This window comes from Hyaena hyaena, unplaced genomic scaffold (genome assembly GCF_003009895.1).
Source record: "Hyaena hyaena isolate Hyena2069 unplaced genomic scaffold, ASM300989v1 scaffold_152, whole genome shotgun sequence".
In the NCBI taxonomy this organism is placed as follows: Eukaryota; Metazoa; Chordata; class Mammalia; order Carnivora; family Hyaenidae; genus Hyaena; species Hyaena hyaena.
In genome coordinates this window covers 1,811,270-1,822,370 of record NW_024080784.1, presented here as the reverse complement: position 1 = coordinate 1,822,370, position 11,101 = coordinate 1,811,270, and the positions used below count along the sequence as shown (strand labels likewise).

The 11,101-nt window shown below is 33.2% G+C and overlaps 1 protein-coding gene across 1 annotated transcript in view; it reads right to left on the bottom strand.

Moving 5' to 3' along the window:
* Positions 1 to 531: 531 nt before the first annotated feature.
* PHTF2 (putative homeodomain transcription factor 2) overlaps positions 532 to 11,101 on the bottom strand; it is a 128,615-nt gene continuing 118,045 nt past the window's right edge. The window contains exons 14-18 of the mRNA XM_039239119.1: positions 10,800 to 10,886; positions 7,268 to 7,423; positions 6,341 to 6,436; positions 4,146 to 4,271; positions 532 to 2,947 (exon numbers count right to left, since the gene is read on the bottom strand). Of these exons, the coding sequence (XP_039095050.1) occupies positions 2,927 to 2,947; positions 4,146 to 4,271; positions 6,341 to 6,436; positions 7,268 to 7,423; positions 10,800 to 10,886 (486 nt within the window). The 3' untranslated portion in view covers positions 532 to 2,926. The remainder of the gene's footprint in view (positions 2,948 to 4,145; positions 4,272 to 6,340; positions 6,437 to 7,267; positions 7,424 to 10,799; positions 10,887 to 11,101) is intronic.

Sequence of the window (11,101 nt, the reverse complement as noted above, 5' to 3'; positions counted from 1 at the left end):
ATTTTGGATTTTGAAGGAAGATTCCTTAAAAGAGCCAATTCTCAGCTTAAGGTAAGTTGGAAATTGCACCTGAATTAAGAGTCCCTGGTTAATTAAAGTCCTATGAACACCTGTACCAATCAAGTAATAGAAATATTAGAATGCTTACCCATCTTAATTTTGGCCATTATCTCTCATGCTGAACTCATGTGGCAAACTGTTTGTTTAAAAATACCACTATCCTTCTGACAATAAGCTTTTATATCCCAGGCCATGACCAGTTTTCTGTATTTAAATACAAACAAATAAGCAAAAATTAAAAAAAATAAAAAATAATGATATCATAGCATTTTGGTGATGGAAGACCTGCATATTGTTTCATGTTGAGAATCATAACAAAATATTAAATGTTAGGAAGTTTAAAAAATTTGTTTCCACTTCTCTAAAATCTAAGAGTTATAACTAAAGTTTATGCTATAATAAGTACAAAATCACCATAGAAATGTATATGCATTTAAAATAAAAAGAAAGAAAACAACAGAAAACTTCCAGTTTAACACTGTCAGCATAGAATATTTTATTTTAAACTTGCTGTTCAAACGTTCAATTACAACACATGTGGCAAAGAAACAACAGTTAACACACAACATCTGCCACAATTCTATCTTTGAACTGCCTTTTCTATATTATGTGATATGTTACAATTTCTTTCAATTTCTTACATTCATGGTATTCATAAAGGCAGCAAATGTCAATTTTTCTGCTTCAAAAACAATTTCATTAATATTTTGAAATTGCTTAAAATGACAACTTTTCCTTTTGGTATTCTACTGCTGCCCACATTAGTGACATAATTCATATTATTTATAGGTTGTTGAGAGGTATACTGTACTCAATAAATCAACTCCCAACTCTAAGTTAAAATGAACTTCAATCAAAAACAAGCATTTTCCTAAATCAGTATACTCAGCTACCATTCTCAAAAATATTTCCATTCTGAAATAAGTTTTTTTTTGTGTGAGATACAATAGTTTCATCTTTTATTCCTAACAGAACTCATGCTGTACTTTTTTTCTCAAAATATATTTGATATATTCTGTGCAAAATGTTAAGTTCTGTATAGGTATGTACCTTATTCTGAAAAAGTTTATAAAATATAATTCCTAAAAACAACCTCAACATTAGACAATAGAGGAAGAAGAAACATCAAACAAAGCCTAAGTTTTCACATGAGAAAATAAGTATGTTCTTAAAGCTCCAGTAATACATTCCTTGAAAAAACTCAGAATGCACTTTGGTCATTATTAAACACAGGAGAACATAGGTAAATAAAACAAATTGCTTTTGTTGTTTTCTACATAAAGAAAATATACCACACAATGAGGCTGATTTGAGGCTGATCAAAAGGAATGGTAAGAGCAAAGTGATATTATGACATGGCTCTGTTCTCTACACATTCCTGATCTTAAGATTATGATTTGGGGATTAAAACTGCACCAATCAAATAAATCATTTACAATTAATTATTTTAATAAATTCCCTAAAACATGGTAAAAAATGTGAGGATATTCAACATGATATACCTTGCACCAATAAAATTCTATACTGTTTCAAATAAATTCTTTGTTTTAGAAACTAGATACCCAGTTAAAAAAAACTGCAAAAACATTTCATGTTTTATGTAATTCCTAATATATTCTTGATTGTACAAATGTAACAACTTAAAATCAAGGTCCAATGTAAGATACCATCATATTCGCCCTATCCACCTAACATGCCAACATGATATGTTCTCATTTGGACACTTGGCAAATTGTGTGTGCGTGTGTATGGTGGGGGCAGTAGGTAACTTTCTAGGTTAAAAGCATCTAAAGTAGCCCTTATAAAATTGGGGGTGAGGGGGATGCACCAGGTTAAGTTTAGAGGATAGAATTTGCAAACTGAAGCTCTTTTCTGAAAATCTGGATATAGTTTTATAACTAGCAATCAGAGGAATATTTTATTGGTTCTTCACCTTGTTCTTAAGTTGTTCATTTGAGTGTGTATACACTATAGTGTACCATGGGGAGAAAATTATTTTACTTGAGTAAACATAATAATGTACTTTAGTAATATCAATAGGCACTTCACTTGTGAGATGAGTGTATACCTCACTCAAAAGGATACCATATCATGCCCTAGTACACTATAACATACCCCATATAAAGATATGCATTAAAAGTAACAATTTTAAAAAGTGCACATTTTGAGCATGCACAGTTGGAGCTGTGCAAACAGCCCAGTGTTTCAAATAAATACAATTATTACTAGTTAATTTTTATCAAAATATCTTACAGTATGGTAACCATTTACAATTATTGCTCTATTAAGAGTTTTATCATCAAAGAGCACTTGTTGACCTGTTATGTAATACCATATATTAATACTGAAGGGTGTGTAACTGCAGCTTAATCAGTTCAGATCCTGGCATTGTTCCAAAATAATTCAAGAGAAACCCTGACTGGATCTTGATTCCCCAAAGAACACACTTTATGTGTTTAGCGGAGTCCAATGCAATATTCCAAAGTTAAAGAAGTTTTCCTCAAGTAAGGCAAGTTCACGGCATTGCTGGAGAAACAGTGCTTAGCAATGGCTTCTATTCTCACAATTTGTTATTTTGTCAATTATTTATGAACAATTACCAGGATCTCAAGTATCTGGATATCAGTTTTATCACCCTTTTGACAATTACGTACATCAATGCTAAAAATAAAATATAAAGACTAAAATAAATGTAAAAAACAGTGAACAAGTAAAATAAATATAAGAATTGCACAAGACAGTCTGATGTAAACACTTCGATTTCCCAGCTGAGACTCCTGAAGCAAAGAGTCAGTGACTGCTTTCAGGCAGCTTAGTTGGTACTCTTATTCTGGAAAAGAGGCTACATCTTCTTTTCTCTGAATTGTCATGATTTAATCTTCCACAGCTAGTGAAAAAAATAATAGAAGTAGTAACCATTAGAATCAGTTTTTTAAAAAATGTTTTTATTTGTGTTTGAGAGAGAGAGCTTAAGCAGAGGTAAGCCAGAGAGAGAAGGGGGAAAGAGGATGCAAAGCAGGCTCCACGCTGACAGCATGGAGCCCGATGCAGGGCTCAAGATCACTACCTGAACAGAAGTCAGACACTCAACCAACTGAGCCACTTGGGTGCCCCTAGAGTCAGTTTTAATATTGTAACTTATTAATTACATCACATAATGCTATTATTTAAATTTCATTCATAAACAAGTATAGGTTCTACTATTTTAAACTCTTTTATCCTTGCATTTTCAAGAAGAATTCACCTTAGGTAAAAAAAGTAAAAATCAGTTTCTCCCTGCTTTCTTTTATTGGGAAGTAGCAAGATACATATACCACTCATTTAATATGAATAATCTACACCTTATTCACTAAGAGCTGTGCATATGTTGGGAGAATATATGCATTGCTATGTAATAAGTAACTTTTGGCCAAAAAAATAAATAGGTCTCTTTTCCTTTAAAAAAATTTTTTTTTAAAGGTTTATTATTTTTGAGAGACAGAGAAGACAGAGCATGAGTGGAGGAGGGGCAGAGAGTGAGGGAGACACAGAATCTGAGCTGTCAGCACAGAGCCTGATGCGGGGCTTTAACTCATGGACCACGAAATCATGACCTGAGCTGAAGTCAGAGACTTAACCAACTGAGTCACCCAGGCGCCTTCTTCTTTTCCTTTTTTATCACTTAAATTAGATTCAGATTATGAGTAAAAATAAATAGCTTATTGTATACAGTCCTATCTGTATGAATATTGTTCCAAATTAGGAGTTCCATCAGCATTATAAACCAAGAATATTATTCATTCTTTGTGTACAGTATTATGAAAATGATTTCATCACTGTGCATTTGAGATCCCAAAAGAGTGATAGAGTAAAATAAATGTCACAAAATGTAACAGGGCACTAAGAAATAAAAAATACCTGGAAAGGGCACCTGGGTGACTCGGTTGAGTGTCCGACTCTTGGTTGTGGCTCAGGTCATGATCTCACAGTCATGAGACAGAGGCTCACATCAGGCCTCTCCATGCTGCACATGGAGACTGCTTAAGATTCTCACGTGCGCTCTCTCTCTCAAAAAAAAAAAAAACAAAAAACCTGGAAGCTCTTACCTTTAAATTAAATCCAAGCAAGTCACTGATAACACCAGAAACAGCGGACAGGATGACAACCTGGGTGATGTTGTAAAGCAGTGGATTCATTGTAAGCCCGTATAATCTAAAGGGACTGTCCAATTCCTAGCAAAAGAAAAAAAAAACATGAGCCCAGAAATTCATTAAGAATCATCAGTTAAATTAATTCAGGGCAATATACAATGAGCATTTTTAAAAAACACTTTCATAAAACAGTTACGAATTGTGGGTAGTTTTAGAAAGGATAAACTACCTTCAGGTCTTTTTTATTGTTTAAGAAGTGATTTCCATTAAAAGAACTCTGTAATCTAAATTTGTAACTGCAATTTCTGTCTCAAATGAATGACTAGTAAAGTACTGATCTAACAGTTAGTTACCAAGAGGTATGCAAACATTTTCTAGTATAAGAACAGAAAATGTAAGAGAATAATACCTTTTTGCACAAGACTTAGAAAAGTAGCCAAATTTTCTGCCATTATTAATACATACATAAAACTCCCCTTTAAGACAATTACTTTTCAAATATAAGAATTGATTGATTCAAAGATTTAAAATTCTATGATTTATTGCTTCTCAGATTTAAAGTTATATGGCAGGCCCCGTGTTAAGCTCTAGGAAGTCGAGATTTAGTCCCTGTGCTGATGGACCTTACAGTCTAATAGACTTGCAAATAAATAATTAACTCTGAGTCTCCCATAAAAGATGTATGTATAAAAAAGGCCGTGGGTCATAGAGGAAGGTGCTCCTAAAACTTAGTGGGAGGAGGCAATAGATATTCCTTACGACACACGAGAACATGGCATCTTTGAAGGGCTACAGGTTGCCCAGCGTTGTTAGAGCCCAAGTTCAAAGAAAGAAATCCTTCAAATTTTGTAAAACTAGCTACTTAGGTAAGGGTCATTCTTTATACAGATTTTACTAACAGACTGAACTTAATCAGGAGAGAAGTGTATCAGATGTGCACATGAGAAAGATCACAGGCAGTGGGGGAGCACTGTGGAAAAGGAGCTGGAAAAAGCGGTGAGACTAGAAGCAGAAAGGCCTGCTTTGTCCAATGGATCAAAGCTCAAATGAGAGACAACGAGGGTCTGATCCAGGGTAGCACTGATAGGGAAATGGGGATGAACTGGAAGCTATTTGAGAGGTTCAATCAATGGGCCTGAGAATTTCTTGGCTGTGAAGAGTGACTAAGAAAGAACAATCTATACTAAGTCTCAGGTTTCTGAGTAGAAGACTGTATATGTATGTATATGTGTGTGACTGTGTGTGATCAAAAGGGACCACACTGTTGTGCTTTGTACTTCAGTTTCTCAAGTTTCCCTCTACTGTGAGATTGAAGCTGCTTGTAAGTCTCATCCTGTCTAGCACAGTGCCTACACTCTGAACATACTCAACACATATGCACCAGACAAGCCCGCCCACCTGAACTTTGCTTGTCAAGGCCTAATATATACTGTGAGGCAGTATACCTAATTAAGACTTTTTAATTGACTGAAGCATTCATTGTAACACTGAGAAACAACTAATTTTACACCATCTTCTGAACACATTATATTCAATTTGTTACAGAAATTAAGATTTTAAAAAACATTTTCCTTTTAAGAAAGAAAAACAATACTAACACTGCAAAGCAATGCTAAAAATATTTTATCAAATTACCTCCAAGGAGTTATTATGAAATCAAATATTTTGAAATTATATTTCTTATTGTTACCAAAAATGATTTGAAAATCTAAATGTTTATTGGTGATATATATTTATTATAATTATTATGTATTACTACTTTTTAAGCTAACTCAGGCCAAGCAGAAGGCTGCTCTGAGAAATACAAAATGAGAAAATTTCCCAATTAACATCAAATCTCCCTTTTTGAAATCTATTTTAAGTACTAGGAGGCAAAATTTCCAAAGATACCAACCTCTACAATACTTTAAACATTAAAATCTTAAATTTTCAAAAGTTATTAAAATTTCAAAATGGTATGATTTGGATTACTTTTATTAGTTTTACAAGAAGTAAATGTACATGACATGAATGTGTTCAAATATAATTTGGAAACAATTTGGATAATCATAAAAACCAAACATAAGATAGGATCTGCAAACAAAAGACTAAGATAAAATGTCAGAACAGCATATTCTACATTATATTAACATTTTCAATTTTACTTTTACCTTTAGCAGTTTAGTAGCCAGCTTTAAAACATTATTCACTAGTGTCAATTCCTCTTTTTTGTTAGGTTTCTTCTCCATTTTCAAGTAGAGGTTTATCTTTTATTTAAAAAAAAGGAATGAGTAGTTAAAAAATACTTAAAATTACAACAAATACTCATTTTTAAAAGGAACTGAAAGATAGCCACTAAAATATTCATTGTGTTTCTCTGGGTATTGAGGTTATAGATGACATTAATATTCTCCTTCATACTTTACTGTATATTTCAAGTTTCTTACAATAAACATTTTGTAGTAAAATTTTAAACTCTTCAAATTTAATGAAAGCTGACACAAGAAAGGAAAACTCAATTTCATTATTTAACAGGTGAAACACTTTAGTACTAGGGCCAAAACAAACTAAAGAATAAGTAATAACTAAAGTAGGTCAAGTGGTTTGTTTGCTGCTCTCCCCTTTCCCTTTAATTGAACCCATGTGACAGGGTTACCGATTTTTAAAAACCACACTCTCCCTGACAAAACTACTCAAAACGTTTTCACTGGCAGTAAGTTTCTTTGAGTAATTCCTATGGAATGGTGAGGAAAATATTAAACCAATTCATACAAAATAAAAAAAATTATGCCTTATCCTTCCTACTGAATACAAATTCATACTTCTTTAAATATGGCTCTGCTAGACTGCCAAGCAAACGTATCCCACTAATGCTTTAAAATTCATCATTTCTATAAACAGTGCTTCCTTTTTGCCAAATAAAAGTGAAATGAGAAAAACAATAGATTAGATTTGAAAACTGCATCAAGGCAAGAACACTGAAGAAAGGCTCATGTCCTATCAAATTTCAAGTATTGTTTGAAGTAAATGTAAAGATTTTTAGTTTAATGTGTATATTATTGGCATTAACTTATAACATAATAAACATGCATTCTCACCTGTTCAGTAAGTAATATTGAGGTATTGCTATATTTTTTACTTGTCTCTGATCCAAGGGTAACAAATCTTAGGAGAAAAAGTGTTAACGAGATGCACCAGATTACTAGTTCCCAATTGTAGTGACAATCAAGGAAGATCTCATGCACATGAAGCAACTAAAAGTGTATAAGAAAGGCAACATGAAGCAGCAAGGTGATTCAAACAATTTCTTTTTAAAAAGAAATAACATTTGATTTCATACAAATTGATCATGAATATAGTATTACATTTTAAAAACATTCCACATTTATAATGAAGTATTTCAAATACATCAAAAATATAATGTAATCAAACCCCATGACTAGAAGGTAGAGAGGGTAACTGTCCTATTCCTAATTTTAAAGTAAATGCCCCTAAGGTAATCAATATCATATGTACAATGTCTGCTTTAATTTTTTCAAGATCTACTTTAAGAACAGTACTTTCCAGTCATTGTATTATGAATCTCCACTGAAATTCACCAATTTGTTTTCTCCATCTGTGGAGATGATCATGTTTTCTCCTCTTTCAATCAACTACAGGAGCTCAAACCAGATTCCTGGATTTTTCTAAGTTGAAAATCTTTGCATTCCAGGGATAAACTATATTGGTCATGGCTTATTTATTGTTATTAAGTTGCTGGCTTCATCTTCCTAGTATTTTGCACTGAAGTAATAAGAAAAATTAGTTTACAGTTTTCTATTTTTATACTGTCTCTCCGGTCAATTGGTATCAAGAGAATGAGTTGGAGAATAGTCCTTTTTTTTTTTCTATTCTCTAGGTGTTTTGTGTAAGATCAGAATTACTGTTTATTTGAATAATTGGCAAAAATCAACTGTAAAACCACATGGTAGTCTAGAGGGCTTTGTTGGTGGCAAATTTTTAAACTTATTGAATCAATACTACTTTATCGTTATAGGTTTCCTCTGGCTTTCAATTTTTGAGTCAGTTTTAGTAAATTATGCATTTGTGCTAAACTGTCCACCTAAGCTTTCATCATTAATGATATAAAGTAACTTATACTAGCATTCTTTAAACAATTTCTCAACTATGTCAGTAGCATACAGTTTAATAGACTGTGCTTTTTAAATATTATATACATGCTTTACAATTTCCAAAGGAGTTATTTTTTGCTGCTGCTGTCATTGTTTTCTACTGTAACTGCATTACAGTTAGATCAAGTGGTCTGCACTGTCTCAGCTGAGAATTACTTTGTGTCTAAGAACATGGGAAGGTTTTATAAACTGTTCTTGTGCCCGAAAAGAATATGTATTCTCTAATTTTAGAACAGAATTTAAACTATCTTGTTTAGGTATATATCTTCATTGTATTTATTTTTTGGGGGGGTCTGTTTAATTACTGAAACAAACGTGTTGAGACCTTCCAATGAGGTTTTTAAAAATAATTTACTTTAGTGCTATTGATTTTGGCTATCGTTACATATATTCCAAAGTTATATGAGTACATGCATACGAGTTGAGAATTATTAGAACTTGATGAATTATTCTTTTAATTTCTGTCACACCACTTTCTCCCCTATTATACTTAGATTACAGTCATTTCACCTGATATTAATATGCACTCACCAGCTTTCTTGCCGCTAGTATTTGCCTATAGCATCTTTTTCTATCCTGTTACATTTGAAACCTTTCAATGTTACTATGTTTCATGTACCTTGTGTTGATAGTGATAGAGAGGTTTTATGTTTATAAGAGACAGAACTACTCCAGGATGTACTTCAGGAACATGGAAATTAAACCTGGAAGAAAAGGCTAACATGCAATAAAGAATCGTAAGTAAAGAAATCAGTCTTTTCCTCTTGGTTGCTTTTAAGATTTTTCTCTTTGTTTTGGTGTTTGTAGTTCTTCCACAATGTGTCTAAGTGTGGATTTATATTTACGGCTCCTTCTTATTCTTCTTGTTCTTCCTAAATCTGAAATTAAGGTCTTAGCAATAGAGAAAAACTGTTAGCCATTCTCTCTCCAAATATTACTCTTTCTCCTTTCCATCTGCAAATCCTATGGTCATATGTTGGCTCTACCATCTGTTTCAATCTCCTTTTCATATTTCCATCTCTTTATCTCAGTCCTATATTTTGGGTAACTTCTTCCATCTCCCACTCACTATTTTTAGTTGTCTTCAATCCGCTATTTATTGTTTATTGTGTTGTTAATGTCAATAACTGTATTTTTCATTTCTCTGAAGTGCTGGCAGTTCTTTTTCGAATCTGTCTGTTCTTTTTCTCCGTCTGTTGGTTTCTTCATTGTTTTGAAACTCGAGGGGCTTCATCTGTGGACATCCTGAGGCCTATGCTCAAGTCACAACCCCCCAAGGACTAGCTTGGCATTGCTTCTGCCAAATATCCCAGGACCGTTTTTTATATTAACTTTATACTGACACAGAGATTACAGGACAAGATCTATAATGTACATTTTAAACCCTGAACCTCTAATAAGGGCAGACTTACAGTTACGTATTCTTAGAGAGAGACTTATCCCCTCTGTCAGAGTCCAGGCAGTTAGATGAGCTTTTTTACTGTCCTTCTACGGTGGTGGCAGGCTGTTTTTCTTATTCTGCCTTTTCACTGAGACTTTAGTCCTGTAAGGCGTCTGGCTTTAAGGGGTAGCATGGATAACGATGTACGCAGGCTGAGGCCTCATCTTCCGTCCTTTGTGGGCATAAAATCTCAAGTCTCTAGGACACGAAGATGGACAGTGTACCTCACCTCCTCATCCTAGCGCTCGTGCAGCAGTAACACATAAACTTAACTGCTCTGTTTTTGAGTTTTATCTTCATTTTTGGCCCCTTACTGTCTTATAAACTCAAATATGCATGTCATATGCATATAGAGGAGCTTACATATGAATATTAAAAAGCCAAGTTTTTACCCACCCTCTGCAGTGTATTGTGTTTTATTTTTTATTTTTTTATTTTTTTACAAATAGTTTATTGTCAAGTTGGTTTCCATCTAACACCCAGTGTATCCTGTTTTAAAGCAGAAGAATCTTCAGGTAATCTACTATGTCAGAGTACTTGAAATGCAAGTTTAATTTTATAACACAGAATATCCTGAGATACTTCTGTGCTTCCTGACTAATCTTGGACAATTAGAGTTCTTTCTCAGAGCCTGAGGCAGTCATGTCAGAGATAAAATGGAAAGAATACTAAGTGTGAATAAAGCAGAGATTGTGAAAAACAGTCTGAAACAATTTTGCAATTCTGGTCACTCATAAGTTCGTTTTGGGAAATAAAGATAACCAGGTAAGTGGCAGATAAAAACTAAGCACTATATATTTAATCAACAGACATCTGAGATTATGCTAGCCACTACTCATGACACAGTGATGAATAAGACACATTTATTTATTCTACTGAAAAAAGATTGCAAAAGGTCAATTTTAAAACTTGTGTAACTAGGCTTCCTTATAATATTATTACTTTGGTTGTTTATTATTAGAAAGCCTCTGGAGCTTATGTGATTATCTAATTTCTATAAAGAACAAGTCAACTCACCTGGGCACAACAGATAAATACAACTGATATAGTCAACAAGAAAGCAGATGAAACTATTACATCGACTGATCGCTGAGGACCTCGACGCTGGGGAAAAAAAGGAAAAGCACTTTAAATATATTTATTAACTTGCAGCTAATTCCGTGTTTTCAATTAAAGTGCTGATCCATCCCTGCAGGTTGATCATAGCTTACAATGTTGAAAATATACCTAATTTGTTGGATGAATTTTAATCACTAAGTGTTACTATTTCCTGAGGATTTGCAATACAGTAAACATGGTGAATATATAGCATACAATTC